The sequence below is a fragment of the Vidua macroura genome, chromosome 6 (assembly GCF_024509145.1).
Source record: "Vidua macroura isolate BioBank_ID:100142 chromosome 6, ASM2450914v1, whole genome shotgun sequence".
Lineage (NCBI taxonomy): Eukaryota > Metazoa > Chordata > Aves > Passeriformes > Viduidae > Vidua > Vidua macroura.
In genome coordinates, this window is record NC_071576.1 from 22,890,668 (window position 1) to 22,909,133 (window position 18,466).

At 44.2% G+C, this 18,466-nt stretch overlaps 1 protein-coding gene across 5 annotated transcripts in view; it reads right to left on the minus strand.

Annotated features, from left to right (window-relative positions):
• The window catches only part of FLVCR2 (FLVCR heme transporter 2), a 33,332-nt gene that overhangs the window by 12,640 nt on the left and 2,226 nt on the right, over positions 1-18,466 (minus strand). For all 5 annotated transcript variants that reach the window (XR_008437619.1, XR_008437617.1, XR_008437618.1 and 2 more), the window contains exons 2-5: positions 9,472-9,613; positions 8,114-8,254; positions 3,051-3,118; positions 2,234-2,337 (exon numbers count right to left, since the gene is read on the minus strand). Coding sequence is in view for 2 of the 5 variants with exons in the window: in XM_053980838.1 (XP_053836813.1) it covers positions 2,234-2,337; positions 3,051-3,118; positions 8,114-8,254; positions 9,472-9,613 (455 nt within the window). In the remaining 3 variants the exon portion in view is untranslated. The remainder of the gene's footprint in view (positions 1-2,233; positions 2,338-3,050; positions 3,119-8,113; positions 8,255-9,471; positions 9,614-18,466) is intronic.

Here is an 18,466-nt window from a genome sequence, read left to right on the forward strand (position 1 = left end):
CAATGCACCCAGCAGTCTCCAGGTGTCAAAACCTCATCCATCCTCTGAGCCAGGGACTTGATGTCAAAACTTTAAGGGTCTTCTCTTGATCCTATGATTCAAAGAGATGGGCTGTTCTCAACAAGCCATACCACCAAAGACAACCCCAATTCTTGCACTGCTCGCTCATCACCGCATAATCCATATATTTATTTTAATGGACCAAATTTGCACCTGCTATTCCAAAAACAAGAACAGTGCAGGGACTGCTGCAGGGACTTACCTGCCAAATAAAAGCAAGAGTGCAAGGCCATTTGGTACCCGAGCATGACAGATGGGGAAAGCCTGACTTAGCACAGCCTCACCCTTTCAAGGAACTGCTGATGGTACAGTAAAGATCAAACATGCATGTAGAGCTCTGCAATTCCTTCTGTTACTAACCTTCCCCTGCTCCCCTCAATCACAGCTGGATCCCATTCATTTGCTTCCCTCTCTCTCCAAGCTGACTAAAAAAAGGACTTGATATCTTTCCTTCCTGATTTTCATGTGCTTATCATTTTATTCTTGACACTATCGCAGCAACAGAGGGAAGGGGGAGGGTACCCACCTAGAACATCTGGCATCTTGACAGTTTTTTTAAATAGACTTTTAAATGGGGCTAAATAAAGACTATGTAGCACTCAGAAAAAAAAAAAAAAAAAAAAAAAAAAAGTGCTAGTTTCACAGAAATCCATTTTGTAGGCTGTAATGGAGAACAAATTCTTAGCAGGGTTTTCCTCACCTAAGGCTAAAACTATCTCCCAATAGTCCCTGGAGGTCTGTAGAATAAACTCCATGGATGACATAGTCCTATTTTTCTGGACTATTAGCCAGCTCTGCCTACCTATGTGATCCCTCCAAGGAAGGAGCGGACATGGAACAAATACAGGATTTCTGGATTTTTCTCTCTCTCCCATTCTACCAAATTTCAAGTCCCAGCTCCGTATGGTGAGTCACAAAGCTCTTCAAGCCTTCATACTGCAACCTAACCTCACTTACGGAGAACCAGGAAGATCATCCAGTCTAGCAGCGCCAGCTGAGGCTACCTTACCACTAGCCCTGGGCTGGAAAGAGACACAAGTCACATTGCATGGTTAGCAGTGCAGCTCTAACAGCTGTATTTCTATTTCCCAGGACTCCCATATGAGTCCTACTCAGTGCCACAGAACCATCTAGACACAGCAACAAACAACCTGCCAAAACCAGAAGTTCTCACCTACTGTTCTTTCTTATTAGAGAAGCCAATTTTCTACTTCTGATCCCTGTACTTCACAGGGAGCTACGGCCAAAGGCCACTTCAGAAGTTGCAAGCTCACAGCTAGCCAGATTAATCTAAGCTGTCTACAATGGGAATGTGCATTTCTGGCCCAAGATATGAGATAGGATAATGGCAGTAGGACTTCCCCCTTATGAAAAGCTACTGCAAGGAATAAAACTCTAAAATTGCTTTCAAGTCATTACCAGCCCATCACCAGTAAAATCCCCCCTCACCCAACCTGCTCAGACAACAGGTTGTAGCACAGTTTTCAAAGCCAGCAGAGAAACCAAAAAGGTGGGTGGACCCCAGTATAAGACACAAGAGTCTCTCTGTATCACCTAGGATATCCTACAGAGGTGTTTCAGTGAGATCCAAATTTCTGAGAACTGGGAACTATAGGACAAGCAAGGACTCTTAACTGTCCCTTTGCAGATGGCAAGGTATGCTGGCCAGATCTGCCATCCCAGCTCGCTGTGCAACAAACAGAATCATCCACCCGTAACCCCAATAACCCTTTTGCCTGCCCTAAATACAGCAACACGCCATCAACACAATGCCTCTGGGCACTGGATTCAATGTGCCTTTCATTAAGCTGGACAAAAATTCACAGAGGCTGGTTTGTAAGGGCTGACAAATGGTCTGATACAGTCTTGATTCTGCTTGTGCCAAGAACTCTCTCATCCCTGATGAAGCAGTTACTGGGCCATCTCATCTGCTCTGCAAGCCTCCCTAGGGACCACCAACACCAGATTTTGTATGGGCCCAGTGCCAGCTAATGCACCGCTCCAAACTTCACTTTACACTAATTGGGTTTTGAAGAACCCTATTTTTTTCCCTACAAATCCTCCCAGTGATTCAGTCTCTAGAATGCCAACTTGCAACTGTACAGGGTTCCTCCTTGCACAGTATGGAGGAAGAGCACAGTCACCAGGGCACAAAGGCAAACAGGGGACTTACTTGTATGTTTTGGTTTTGTCCAACCAGATGCCGGAGATCAGAGCCCCAACCATCCCCGACAGTATAATGGTGAGTCCAATCCTGCCAGCATTCACCTCCTCCCCCTGTGGTGAGACACATACACACTCACACAAGTGCAGGAGCTAACTCATATCCAATAAAAAAAAAAAGTGCAGAAAACCCAGAGAGGAAGAGACACCAAAGTTAGTCTTCATACATGCTTTCTGCTGGTAACACACTAACCAGAACCAGCCTTTGCAGGAATACTTTTGGGCCCACTATGAGCCAGTGCTTTCTGGTCCATGAGAAAAAAGTGGTCTGGCAATTAAATCTGAGCCAGCCCTGACAAAAACGTGTGCAACTGGCCAGCGTGAGCAGACATTCTCAGAGGAGTTAGCATAAACTCTATGAAGCTTGCTGTTAGGATTTGGGCCAGATTGACTAGGAAATATTGGGACTCAGTATAAGGCAGCACAGAAAGGAGCTCTGTGGCATGCAGCACTAGCAGTAAGCTGTACAATAGCTCAGGTACAGAGACACCCCACCCTTCTGCCACCAGAGCATGAGCATAGGCAGCCTTCTGGGACAGATGTCCCAGCAGAAATCACAGTCAGAAACAAGGAGAGAAAATTGCTGGAGGATTTTCTCAGAAGTAAATGCTTTCATCTGAGGTGCAAAGGAGTCATCTTTTCTAGAGCTCACCAGCTTTTGAATGGGGTGGTGTAAAGGCAAAAAGAACAGCCAACTTGTGCTAGACCCAACTTGTGTTGGACAACAGCAAGCATCAGAGAGGGCCATGAGGGTTGGATGCACTTACTGGGTAGTGATGGATCACCATGCGGTTCAGCAGAGTGGACAAGGCGTAGAAACAACCTACATTCAGACCTGAGAAAAGGATAAAAATGCAGCACATTCAGAGCCTGCTACTCTACTGCTGGGTTGTGAAATGGTAGAAATGCAGAGAGAGAAATCTTTGGGACCATAGTTCAGAACAAGGCTGCAGAGTCTCAGGAGAATGAGCCAGACTGGCTAGACATAGGTTAGTGAAAGAAATGCAGATCAACACCCAGGCCTCAGCATGCAGAAGGAAGAACCCTGCAGTTTCAGGATGGTTCTTACCTAAGCAGCTAGAGGAAGGACTGTGCAGAGTTCTGGTACTGAAAGGTCTTGCAACTCCTTCACAGAGTCTAAATCCTCTCTCACAGCCAGATTCATCTTTTAGCACTGCAATTTTCTCCTCTGCTCCCAGCCAAGTCAGAAAACTAGAAAAGCATCTGCCTCAGCATCATACCTTGAACAAGGACCTGAGATTCAATTAACAACAGTGTCATTGACCTGTATGTTTTCCTCCCAGAGAAGAGCCTGTCAGCATTCTTCCTGCTGACAGCCAGTAAATAACATTCTCTCCAAGCCAAGAAATACCAGAAGACAAGTAGGAGCAGAGCTGATTGGTGAAGCACAGACAGCACTACCCTCAGGCACCCGGGCTGTGTCTCTGACTAGGAAAAGCCTTACATTTTAAAAGCTAACACTGAGGCCTGTAAAGAAAGCCATGAAAGTAATTGTGTTTCTGAAAGAGAACTTAAATTAACTGTTACAAGGATCAACCACCTGGTGAAGGTTTCTCAGTATCACCCAAGGTGAGAATGAAACTGTTGGGGTGATACTGGTCAAATCCTATTCAGACACTCTTCATCTTACATGCAATTCTCGTTGGTTAAATGCCTTCTCAAAAGGGCAGAAAACCCAACAGCTTTGTTCAGCAGGCAAGAACATACACATGTGCCCTGGACCAGCAGTACTGCAACGGCTACACTCTCACCTTGGGTGATACTGAGAAACCTTCCCCAGGCTGATGAGGTCTGTAACAGTCAGTATAACTTTCTTCTCAGAAAGTAATTTACATTTGCAGTTGGTTTCTCTTCAAGGCTTCAGTGATTCTGATGGGTGGAGGGAAGGGGACAGATTTTACCACTGCAGCTCACACATCTATAGGCTCCAAAAGGAGTTATGGTTTTAAAAAGTCTGTCACAGATGCCTGAAATCCTGACAAAACAGATACATGTCAAGTTCCCCCTTCCTACTTTTCCTCTCTGAGCCTCAGCTAAAAGCAGAAACTAACAACACAGGATACAGAAGTGCAGTCTATCAGGCAGAGCTTTGACAGAGGGAACAAAGTCCTGAGCTCTCCTACCCCTGAAGTCCCCTATCTCCCCTTAAGTACTCAGCAGTCCTGCACCTAGCCCAGTCTTCCACTGAACACTGGATACCTGTTGCAGTACACAGCACTATGAGGAGCCACAAGATTGGCAGCTGGAGGGTGCATCACACTCCCTTCACACACCATCTCTGACAACATTACAATTTACTGTGAGGGTGGTGAGGCACTGGAACAGGTTGCCCAAAGGTGTAGATGGAAGTGTTTAAGGCCAGGCTGGACTGGATTCTGAGTGAGCAGGTCTAGGGGAAGGTGTCCTTGCGCATGGCATGGACATGTGCAACTAGATGATCTTTAAGAGCCTTTCTAATAATTCTATACCATTCTATGATTAAGCAAAGCTCACCCCACAGCTGTATGGCACAGACAACAGATGAAGACTCTTATGCAAGAGTCCCAAATATTGCCTGTGACAATGTTTCCCATTTCAAAATCATGTGTCAGAAAATTACAGAAGTTGAGTGACATGTTCATTAGGCAGGAGAATCGACCCAATCATTACCAAGAGTTACTCAGGAAGACTGGAAACTCAGCAGGGCCAGCAGCCAAGGATGGGGAAGAACAACTGGAGATCTCACAGCAAGGAGGCGCCCTCCAGCCTTAAAAGCTGTCTCTTTGCAACACTTGGCTACGGCAAAACAGCTAAGACACCCTAAATCAGCTTCATCCTATCTCCACCTCTGGAGCACCCTGCCCGCTAGGTGACAGCACAAGCTGCAGTGCAAGGACACGGGATTATGGCAGATCAGCACAGTCCTTCTGCTTCTTCACTTCAAAGCTGGGCATAAACATTAACCATTCATTTGTGCACCTCTATTTCTCACCCAGCCAAGAGGACAGCAGCCTTGTGAAGACAGCCAGATGCAGCTCTGGTACCTAACACTGCCAGTAAACCAGCTTTACAGCAGCTCTGTGATCCTTGTGATTTCCAAGACAGGGAAGGGCCCCTGCTCCCAAGCTGGGCAGAAAGTAAGAGTTGGCAGCAAGACTTGACACCAAAGTCAGGTAAAACATTCTAAGAATCAAGACAATGTGTCAAATTTGCAGATGTGAGGGCTGAGGAAAATTGTAGGCACTTCATATGTCACAGTTGCTCAGTGAAGCTTCTCTTGAGAATTACAACTGTTTGAATGACCATAAAACAGGTAATGGTTGCTTCCAATGGGAAAGTGTGCGCGGGATTACAGAACTTGACTTATTTTAACATAAATTAAAAACCCTAATCTAAACCCAAACTCCAGGATGCAACAAAAGTGGCCATTTGCCCACGCAGATGAGGGAAACCAGAACTAGTAGCTGGGAGCAGGACATCTGAAGGTCCTGCACTACCTGATTCTTTAGCTAGTTACCATGGTCTGCTTGTAATGTAGAATAATGTTTTTGATATCCCAGTGTCTCCTCTATTTTATAGAAGCTAAACAGGGAAGTTTATTGCCTACAGCTCCAAACAGAGCCCTTATTAAGCCTCAGACTAGAACCCAGGTCTCCCACAGGTAGCCAGCCTATTACCTACATGCCAGACTCTCTCTTGTTCACCCTTGTAATCCTCCCCAACAATGGTTCCTTATGCAGTTCTCACTGCCCTGCCTCCTCCTCACTGCCCCATCACCGTTCCAAATGCTGATTCTTTAAGACTGTCTCATGACTCCCATTCTATTACCCTTTCCCAGAATTTTCCACCCTTTTCCTGCCTACTGCCTCCCATTAGCAACATGCTCTCCAATGCAAAGCCCAACCCCATAGACTTGAAATTCCTTAATGCCCACTCCATGTTATGCCTCAGTTTTATGGAAGCAATGTCAGCAGCCTTGGGGAAAATATTCTCTGAGGGCTTTCCTGAAAAACAGTTCACTGGCACCTGGCATAGCTGCAGTGACACCACTGTTTCCAGCACTGCAAGTCTTGCCACAAGAAAGGAATCACTGGCTGCTGGTACTACCAAAACCTTAGAGGTCTGCAGATGTGTTCTAACCTGTCATTGTGGAAGGATCCTCATTGTTTCTACAGGCAGGAGAGATGAACAAGCAGCAGGTTTGCCCCTCTCTCCCCTGACATATGCTATGCTAACACAAAAGCCACCAGGCTGCAGATATCTTTGTGTTAGGTAGGCAGGATGACTCAGTTGCACTCATGTGGCTGCAGATGTCTTAAATCTCGGCCAACGTAACTTTTGACTTGAATAGGAAAAACAGTCACCATTTTAAACCCAGACAAGCTAAAAAAAAAAGTTTCACAGCATAGTTCCCTCTCTGAGTAACAGTCACCATCTCAAGTCAAGCTGGAGATTGGCATGAGGCTGACACAGAGAGGAACAGAAAAAATGCACAGACCAGCAGCAAGAGAAAATGAATTATGAGCCACTGAACAGATTTTCCACACTGTTTGTGACTGCCAGAAAAGAATTATCCCAGGATGGTCAGATTCTAAACATACTCTTTGTACTGAGAGCCCTCCTCTCTTCTCTAGGACTTGTTTATACCTATTAGAGCAAATGATTTCCCCTTTCTTTTTCCTGAAGGGTAAGTATGAACTGAGAAAATGATACAATCCAACTTTAGACACAGTCTGCCTGACAGATTTTTCTGTCTTCACTTTCTGAGAGGGTATTATGTACTATGGTAAAAAAAAAAAAAAAAAAGCCAAACCCAGCAGCTGCAATGCAAACCAGGAGAGTTTAAGAGCAATCTGAGAGGGGCATTTCTAGAAGTCTACTGCACTGAGAAGGAAGGGAGCAGAGATTCCAACAATTCCAAAAATCATTAGCATCCTCAGCAAGCACAAAGCCACCATCTGACTCTCTCCAACCTGCCTACTCATCCATAAGGTCTTTCAGATATAACTGCTGGCAGAACGTGCAGAACTTTCAGCAATATTTAACTGTCCCCCTGAGAAGCTTCCAGAGCAAGCTGGTAGGAAGATTTAGGACAAAACTACACACAGACTAGCTGGCTACAGTATACCCTATTATGCAGCCAGGCACAGACCACAATGGCCTTTCTGCTAGTAAGAAAAACACTTTTCCATATGCCAATTCAGCATCAGGGAATAGATTCAACACAACCCACTGCCCTCAAACAAACAGACTGAGAATGCTGAAGAGAAGCAAGCAGCAAATTCAACATGCAAGGACAGACGGCATAAGATATTGTCCAGTCCTTCCTTCCAATTGCTTCACAGGGACTGCCTAGAAAGCTGACAGAGTCTGCACATCTGCATACTCCATATGACCTCTACAGAGATGCCTGGCAGTCATATTCATATCCTTGCCTTCGGAAATGACTTAGTTCTATGACTTGCACTCAGACACTTCCATGTATTTCTTATGTAAGCACTTAGATAGGTTTGCTGCAATTAACTAAATGTCTAGAAAAAAAGAACAGATAAGAAAACCCCATGAACAGCAAACAGTCAAAGACTGGGAGAACAGCTGTAGGGGGATATCATCCTCTGTGTGCTTGCTTCCTTTTGTTTTTCCCTGCTGCATTCACTGATAACCACTGCTGAAGAGTACTGGGCTATAAGGATTCCTGGTCTGTGGCAGCACAGGGGAGCTATTTTTATGTTTCCCTAAAACAACTCAAGCCAGTTACTGTCCCAACAGAGCACAGAGAGGAAGAAGAAGCTGTGATAACTGAATAAGAAGAATGGAGGCCAGACCTTACCATAAGTGACCATAAGCAGCAAAAAGTTGGCATTGCGGAGCAGGCGGAGGATTGATTGCATGTAGGAATACTCCACAGTCGGTCTTGACTGGATCAAGGCCTGAGCTCGGCTTGGAGGGTTCGGAGGCTTCTCTTTGAAGACTGAAACCAGACACAAAGTACACCTGTTTGTAATGGTGCAGTTGAGGGGCTTGAGCACACACTGTGCCATTTGAGGGATGGCAGAGGGGCTGCTAGTGTACAAAACACACCATTTTCCTTAAACTTTGATCTCCACGCATGAACTTATTCAGGAACAGGAAAGAATAGCTCTCTTCCAGCAGTAACTCCTGGAACATTCCCAAGGGAAACATCTTGCCTTCAATTAGCTTTTTGTGTAGGCAGTGTCCAGCAGTACCAAAAGAGTTTTCAGGACTATTATCAGCCTTTGTTTCCAGAAGGATGCCCATCCAGGTGCAAAAGTGTTATGTGGATTTACAAATGACAAAGCGGAACTGGACAAGTCAGTTGACAAAGGTGGCCAGTGCTCTGCAGAGGCCAGTGCCCAGGGAACAATAACCTTTGCAAGGCTTTTGCCCAGGGAACAATAACCTTTCCCTGTGCCCAGGGAACAATAACCTTGGCCTTATTTCAGGCCAAGCCATCTGCTGCCCCTTACTATCATTAAAGTAGCATCCAGCAATCCCAGCCACAGGCGATACTGCTAGACAGGCATTTTTGTACCTTGTCTATTCCCTGCCCCACACTATTTGAAGTCTACATCTGATTCAGCCATCAGCAACATGAACAAACTGGCATGAGGAGCCTATCAAAAAAATTGCATGGAATTCAGCAACTAAACTCAGCTCGCCAGTGAGCATGCCAATCTTTCATGCTAAAGATCTGGCTTTGACTTCATGTGTTAAGCAGGGGAATTGCACCTCTTGTGTCCTGCTACTGTCCTTCATGCTTTTTCCTCTCCACTCATAACTGGGAACAGCTTGCTCCTGTGATGCCACATAACTTGCCTCTTTCTACTCTTAAAGGGTAGCCAGGTCCCAGACATAACCCAAGGCCCAGCACTCTGCTTGCAGGGAAGATGACTATGAAAGATTTCTGTTGGTTTTTAAAGGACTTACTCATGCCTGGAATTTATTATACAAGCAATGGACAAAACTAACAATTTGGCAGGCTTGCTGATAACCTCCCTTCTACATGTGCTGGTCATCAAGGGTTTGAAGCAGCAAGATACAGTATTGCATGACCTTGTCAGCTGCATGGTAGGACACCTCCCCACATGGTCTGCCCAGCCCATCCCCGTCACACATCAGCTGATCTCAGTCCCATCTGCTTTCATGTGCACACTCCCACCTCCTTACCTATGATGACCAGGATGAACAGGGCTGATGCCACACCTGCAGTCATGAAGAACATGATGCTGATGTGGTAGGCCAGCTTCTCCACATCCTCCACATTAGGGATCAGAACTGGAGGGACCAGAAAGCCTGCAGCAATGCCAAGCTGAGGAGAGAGAGGGGATAAACAGAGGCATGTCATGAAACCGCAACAGTGCCACTACCCTACAGCTCAGTACAGGCTCAACTGAGCCTAATCCAATTTCACAACCAAGATGAAAATCTTCTTTACCACCCAACATTTTGAAGTCAGATACCCATTTCAATTAGGCCATAAGAGAGGTTTCCCCACTGCAATTACAACTGTCAGGATATTCAAGGCAAGGTTTTGCAACACAATTGAGCAGAATGAACACCTGGCTTCACCAAAGTGGAGGTCTTGCCTGCCCTGACCTCCCCCACAAATATATGTTCCTGTTCACACACACATCCTATTCCTTACCTTGCCTCTGCTCTAGAGCTGGCCTGATCACCTGGTAATCCAATTTTGCTCATTAAAAACAGCAGAAAACAAGACCATCAAAACCAACCACAGTATTTGCTGGGTTAATGAGTTGAACCAATTTATTTTTCAACCACGTAAGCACAGGGGCCAAGGCACCTAACTACTCTACATAACTGAGATATTAATCTGGTTCAGCCAACTTTGATACAGTTTCAAATGAGCAGCCTCCCAAGACAAGGTTCACCCTATGACCACCAGGAGAACCTAGAAGAGCATCAAGGTTGAAAGCAAAGGAAGTGTTGATGGGACATATCCCAGATGTCAAGGTTGTTTTAGTAATGGAGCTTGGCAGCTGTCCCTGGATAAACTGCTCTGAAGTGTACAGAAAGCAAGGACTAAGAAAGACAAGTTCTGTGCAGCCCATAAACCTCATGGAAGCACATCAGCACAGAGCAGAAGACCCAAGAGCCCTGTAACCCAGGCACGAGCTTGGACAACTTTTCCAGGCTGTCTTCTAGCAAAAACTCCTTGTGCTTTCTGCATGCTTTCTCTGACATATCTCTGTGTTTCTGGGATACTGATAGACTCGTTCTGGAAGACTGACTTACTGGCCAAGACAAAGATCTCAGAACAAATATATTTCAGTTGCCATATCTTGTAGTTAGGCTAAAAATCAGCTTGTGCCTCTCAGACTCAGAAAACTCTCCACCAAATCCTTATTCCTCCATCCATCTGGTGTATTTCTCAGACAGAAAGAATGCTTAGAATTCAGAGAGCTATCTGCTGCCCTCAGACACCACATTTAGCTTAGAAACAAGTGACTTGCAACCATGTCTGGCCAAACTTCTCCTGTGTCAAACAGTACCCTCCACTGGGACCTGGAATATCCTGGATCAGGATCAGCAACAGATAACACTAAATTCATTCTCTCAGACATTGCAGGGAGCTAGTGAGAAGAGCCACTGAGAGACTTCAGATGTGCCCCACCAGTTCAAGGCACTGTCAAACAATAAGAACATTTGAGGTTTGGTTACATAGACTGAAGACAAAGCCAAGCTGTGCCATCCCAGATAGCAAGCCAAGGATTGAAAGAGTTTAGGAGGAAACTTAAAAGATAATTAGGAGGATAAACCTTCCTAACACCCACATGGCACAGACAGACTCTGACACAGGACTAAACTTGCCAGAGCTCAGTTTTGCTCAGATATGGCCTATGCCCAGCCTGTCATCACAGCGAGTCAGGCTGACTCTCCTCCTCTGCACTGCCCACTGACTACAGTGAGCACAACTATGCTCTATGGTTTAGAGGCTTCAGGCTCTAATCTCCATCAAATTTCATGCCTCCCCTTCCCTACACAAACCTGCAGCTGCACAGAAAAGGTAATGGCATCAAACACAGAAGCTCACAGAGATGGCTGGTAGAGGGCAGGAGCCTGCTTGTCTCTGCAGCACATTTATTTTGCCCTCTTTGTGGCCAAGCACAGGCCAGTACCTCTGGTGTGCCTGGTCAGCCCAGGACACCCAGCCAGCCTGGCCTTCACTCCTATCTCCAGAGCATTTCTAAAGATTTAACCTTTGAGGAAGAGACTCTCAATATTGCTCCTTTCCATTTGAGGGAAGAGTCCTATTGAGTCTCACATATCAGGCTTTCCACGTGCCCCTCACCCTTTCCCAAGTATGGCTGACAAACACCTTACTGGAAACTGACCTTTTGTCTTACCACTGTTTCATTCTTGGAAGAACTAAGCTGGATTCCTATGCTAGGTACTTCTTGGCTTCCTTGTCGCTGCAATCACATGCTAGCCACATGAGTTGCTGAACAGCAGCAAACCAACAGGAGAGGAGAGACCCATGATTTATTCTGACCTCTGATACAAGTTTCTCCAGGACCACAGTTGAGATTCAATCTTTTCCAGTCTCCCTTCAGCTGCTCCGTCCTGAAAAAGGATCTATCTGATATACCTAGCAGAGAAGGTATTGAGAGTCTGTGTGGCAAATTGTTTAGAAATCTTTTTCTGGGAGGTCCTACAGTCATCACTTACCCAATGGGTCACAGACTCCTCCAGCTTTCTTCAACTACTTGTTGGCCTTTTCAGAAGAATTTTCCTGAACAACTTTTCTAACTATAAACAGATGTTTTGTGCTTTCTCTTCTCCTCCCCCAAAAAGAAGCAACTTTTATCCATTAGGAGTTCATTATACCTTTGATAAGAACCAGGTAGCAGAATGGACAAAAATCATAGCAATAGGAGCTACATTTTATATTTCAGAGCAACTCACACTATTAATTCTGTGAAGATAAGGCCCTTTGACTTGACTAAAACTGAAGATTTCCTGAACAACACTCAGAGACCCGGGATTATTCATACCATTTTTAGCAAAGAAGACAAGCTCTCAACAACATGATGACTATTACATTGCATATACTTTACCTTTCACAAGGAGATTTTTAGCCTGGTTCTCAGCAGGTAAGTGTGCACATTACCATCAGCCCACAGAAACAGTGTAACCAGTTAACCAGAAAATTTAGCAGATGCCTTAGAAAGGGAAAAATAACCTCTCTCTTCTCCACACCTTACACATCAGGGAAAATAAAGCAATGTAAAATAAGGTTAGTTCTGCAAAAGTCCGTGCTACCCTTCTCACAGACACCATCAGTCATAAGGGATATTAATGGCCCCTCTTACTTAATTTGCATCTCCAACCTCTATACAGGCAGATAGGTTGTTAATACCTATATAGATAAGCTTGTTCCCAAAATTTGGTACATCACACAGGATCCTTTCACCCAAAACACCCAGCACTGTCCTAATCTCTGAGGATCTCTCCAGGAGATCAGGCTGCTGGCACTTTATTTTAAAAAGGCTTTCAGGTAATTTTTAAACATACTACCAGGAAAGTCAACAACTACAACAGAGAGCACTGTTCAGATGACTTACTCTTTAGAGACTAGTAAAGGATAGAAGGAATGTATTTCCTACCTGAATTTTGTGAAGGACCAGTCACAACAACATCATATTCAATATTAAAGTGTGCACAAGAATAGGCAACAAAATCAAGAGCAGGTATCTAAGAAGGTGGTAAAAATGTACCCAAAGTCTTGAAATAGAAAATGACATGTCTAAGGTTAGCTGCTAAGACTCTCCTGAAGGAAGATAACCAGTGGTGTATCAGCATAAAAATTGTAAGTGAATGATCAATGGAGGAGTGCAGGAGTGGACCTCCACCTCAAAGAAAACTACAACTCAGCAACAGGAACACAGAAGCCCTGTAAAATTCCTAAGTAGGTATAAATGTTGACAGAGGGGACCACCAAATACAGAAGGTCAATTAAAATGTTAAAAGACAGAGATGCTGCAAAGGCAAAAATACACAACAGTTAGAAATTTTGACAATGCCCTTGCAAGCTAAATAAGCATCATGACAGGGATGATGCAGAGACTGCAATTTTGGATTCCATAAATACTCTTTTCTGAGGAAAACTTATAAGAGGCAGCACAATTTGTGATTTCAACCCAGAACAGCACAGTGTGACTATGATCAGTATTACAGAATGGTTCTGTACTGGACTGAAATTCAGCTGCCTTGCAGCAGTGACAGAAAAAGGAAACACCCTCCAAAACACTACAGCAATTTATAACTCAAAAAAGGAAGCTGCCCAAAGGGAAAAAAGTGTGTTAAATAGAAATGAAAAAGAAAAGCCTAAGAAATTAAATGTTTGCAAGTGGCACTAGGATTGTACAAAGACACTGAGTCAGAGGTTCACTGTAAGCCTAGAGGATATTAGCAAAATATTTTTTAAAAAAGGAACCACAATTAAGTAAAAAAAAAAAAAAAAAAACAAACAAAAAAAAACCACAAAGGGAAAAAAACACCAACAAGAACATAAACCACCCAGCTCTAAAACTGGACATTATTCCTTCAAGCAAAGAAAAATGACTGCAAGCTGGACCAAAAGGATCAAAAGATGATCACTGTGGAAGGAGAACATTCAAGAAAGAGGTCTTGGACCATCATTTATGACATAATGTGTTATGAGTGAAAGATATTACTCCATTTTTTAAAACAAATGTCTTCTATGAGGCATCAGGACCAGCTGGTATTCATCTACATGTTCAAAAGAACAAGTCAACAGAAAATCCACACTACTTGCACACAAACATACCAAATGGTCTGTTACCAAATATTCAAATTGGGAATGGAGGAAGAGAAAAGTGATGATAATTTTTAGGAGGCTCAGCATAAGCAGAAGTCCCAGGAAACCTTGAGACCAGCAGCCAGCCGGTTTGGCCAAGTGGACAGAAAATGTAGCAATCAAAAGATCTATGCTTTGATAAACACCAATACAACAGGCTTTTCAGAAACAATGATTTCCATGTGGTCTTAGCAAGTTCCCAAGCCAAGACTTTGGAGAGTGAGGAGGATACACTCCATATTCCCTCTGGATTCAGCCGGTGAAACTCTTTTGAGGAGATGCTTGTTCCAGAGCTCTGGACAACACAGCATCATCTTATACTCTTGTCTGCATATCAAAGCTCTGTCCTAGGCCCTCCCTCCTTTTCTAACTACAGGTGCCCCTCGAACTGTAACCATGACATTTCACCAGAGCAGCTGAACCTTCTGACCCTGTAGTTCATATATCACAACCTGCAGAGAGCAGACAGCTACCCCCTTCTCACACCCTGTGCCTCACAACTGCACACTGGCTTCCCAATACTTTGCTATCAGCACAGGTCCCAGCCATATAAAAGGCTACAGAAGAATTGAAAACGCCCAACTGAGGTGCTGTTTAAGCAGAAGTTGCCAGCTCCTACACAGTAAACTTTTGTAAAATTGGTGTCCAGAATATGCTTCTTCCATACCACTGACTGCAAAATTAGAAGAGCCTATTGAAATCCAGATAGACAGGAAGCCAATGTACATTTTTGCAGAGTTTACATAACTTTCTTGCAGTGTTTTAAGAAAAAGTAAGGAAGTACACAAGTTACGGAAGGAAAAATTGTAATCAAGCCTTGTAATAAGACAGAGCTTAAGCTCAATTTACTTTCCCACTAATGTGGGAGACACTTTGCTTCTCCAAACCACACTTGCACAACCAAAGCTCATCTGCAAACAAAGCAAACTCCCTTCCATGTCACATTTCTGCTTCTTTGGCATCATCTCATAATGCTTAATATGGTGCAATGCTGTACAGTGAAGACTATTCCACTGTGCGAGTCATTCAGGACCTCCCAGCCTTAAATGCACCTTCCCCCAGTCTGCTGGGAAAGAAATGCAACACAGCAAAACAACAGCAGTAGACAGGAGAGAGAACAAAACAGAGGAGCTTGAGCTCTGACAGCTACCTCAGCTGCTACTGGAATCCTCAGTGGTAATATGCTTTGGTCAAGGACCTACCCCTAATACAGACAATCCTGGATATCCTGTGGGGTAAGGGCTGAGGGTGCTTGCTGGCCCTCCCATCAGAAACACTGCAGACATTCATTTAAACTCCCATGCAGAACTTAACCCAAAAGACAGCTTCTGTGAGAGAGAAAGGGGAGCTGCCTTTGGTGTATGTCTGGGAAGGGAGCACCAGATGAAATGGGTAGAAAAAGTTCATTTCAGGCTCTCATGTCCATTTATAGAAACAGAGGCATTCCTGCAAAAGCCACACTGCTATTTGTTCAGCACACCCTCCCACACTGAGCCACGTCCAAGATCTTGGAGAGTTAGCCATACAGAACTCCCTGAGATCCAAGTGCTCTGATCCACCCTGCCCTTTTTTTGTCAGGGAGAGAAAGGAGACAGGGCTGGAGAATGTCACCCATTAACTACTATCACTACAAGCAACTACGCCAACATTAGCTACTGCCACTAAAATCTTCTCTATTCTAATAGCTAAAACTCAGAGATACAGGGCCAAGCTAGAAGGCTGTGAGACAGATCACCACCTGTCCATATTTCTAACAGGGAATTGTTTGAAAGGATAGGAATCCTCCAGCAGAGACAGAGGAGCCAAAGAAGGTCTAAAAGTCCACTCAAAGACTGGAAGACAGGGACTCCACAGGACATGATATATTTCCACAATGCTTCTTAGACTTTAAGATGCTGCCTTCCCTGAAGGACAAAAGGTACAGAACAGAGTTACCAGTGAGGCATCAAACAATGGCACATGCTCAGCACAAACAGCACTGTCGGATCACCAGCTCAAAAGCAATGGCTATTCAGATGTTGCAGACCCAATTACATGGCAAAACCCACCTCAGCCACTACCCCAGGCAGACTCTTTCCCCCAGTTCAAAACAGATGAAAGGACCCACCAGGAGTGAGAGAGAGAACATTACCCTGAATTTCATTCACAGCTTATTGCCAGGTTTGTCCATTTCAAAAGCCATCACCTAATCACTTCAAGACTGGCACTCCCAACAGGCTGCAGATACCACCTAAAACCTCTGCCCCAGGCTGTTTCTGTTATGGAAGCCCTAAATCTCTGAAGTAATGTGGCAGCTACATCAGAACAGGGACAGATCCTAAGATCAGTAAGGTCCTGCATGATTTTTTCCCTAAAGCAGAGCTTAATATGAGGCTGAAGTTTTCTTTCCTCCCAAATCACATCACTTTTTTTCAAGCTCTGCTTAAAAGAAAGAAAAAAAGGCAAAATTACTTCAAAAAGATCATTTAACAGGCCCATATCCTTACTCCCAAGCCCATCAGTGGCTTGTTTCTTTGTCAAAACAGCAAGAAACAGGAACAAGTTTTCTCTCAATCAACAAAAACCCCAATACGAGTGGCAAAGCAATACAAATCAAATCTACAAATGTTCTTTGTGTGCAACAGTTATACACTTCACTGCATGCTGCCCATGCCCTTTGCCCATCAAGTGACAACTAGTCAGAGTGAGATATGCATAAAACACAGCATATGCACAGCAGTTCAGCATGCACCATGGCAGCTGAAGGAGAGCTGGTACCTGGCCATCAAACTCCAGCTTATAAATTTCAAAATGCCATGAAAATTTACCTTGCCACCTAAACATCCCCACCACCATGTTAGTTCTGTCATGCCAAAGGACCATGTGTTTCCTCATCCCCACATTACAGAAAAGCAAGTGTGCTCAATGAAGGGGCAAGACCTGCTGCTCCAGCAACACACACTCCTGCAAATGCCAGTATCCCAGGAGAGTGTTTCTTCCCACAGTGGTCCTGTCACCAGGGAGCATGATGGCCAGTCTGCCATCAGTGCAGAAGGTTAGAAGCCTGTCAGGTCTGAACCACAGTCCCAAAGAGGGACGCAGCTGATGAATCAATACAAGAAAATGGTAACAGCATGGCCTTACCCAGACTGCTCTCTCCTATTTACCTCATGTGTGGGACTTCACATAGATATCCAGCACCAAGATGCTCTACAGGGAGCACAGCTGATGTACACACTGTAGTAGGCACACTACTACTGACAGCTGTATTTCATAAGCATGTCAAATTTCTGCCAATATTAAAATACATCTGAAGAACATTTGTGAACTCTCCATAACACTTTTGCTTCTGTCCCACAGATCTTCAGCATGAGGAAGAGTCCCCATATAGATTTTTCCTAGTCTTTCAAGCAATGAGAAGCCAGTAGTATTTCAATAACACTAATATATTAATGCCAAAGCATCCAACAGGCAAACTTTATTCTATACCTCCCCATACATGAGCTTCCATGACAAAGAAAAAGAATGGAAAAACACCTATGTATCTTCCTGTTAAAATGTGGTAAAAGTAAAATGTCACAAAAACCAGCAGTGGGTAAACAAGAGAATGTGATCACATCCACAGGTGTTCACACACTTCTAGAAGCTCTCCAGCACTGATTCAAGAGTCCTCAATCTAACCTGGTTTTGCACTTCAGATACCACAGCCAACATTTGGCCAGAAACAAGTGAGGTGATTGTAATAACTTTCTAGGGATTGTCTGGGTTTTTTTAAGGGCATTTAACACCTAGTCTGATTGATTCAATCATTTACTCTTCAGGGCTAACTTTGAACTTGAAGGATACCATCAATCAGCAAGCAGAGGCGGTGTCCTGAGCAAACATGGCCGTGGCAGACCGAGATGATCCAGCAGGCAGGGCTTTCCTCAGGATGGCACTGCTGAAGTGCAGCCTGGGACCAAGAGAGCAAGAGCAGAAAAGAGGGCAGGTATAGCAAATAAAGAAGCAGTGATACTTCCCTGCTTCTTCATGTAGTTGCTTGCAATTCTTAATCGAGAGGGACAACAGTGCATGGTATTCAAAAACAATAATTAAACTAAGTGACATGGCAAGGAAAGGAAAACCATACAGTTGTAGAAAAATTAGCATAGGGAATAATTTACCATACTGCAATTACAAAACCACTGTACTATACCCTTTGCTAACACTCCCTAATATAGTCTTTAACTACAGTCAGGAAAAATGTATGCCTCTATTTCTTCCCCCTGCCCAACCTCAGCAGTAAACAAAATAGCTAGTTTTTATTCACTGGGATTATGCCTGACTACAGGAATAAATAGG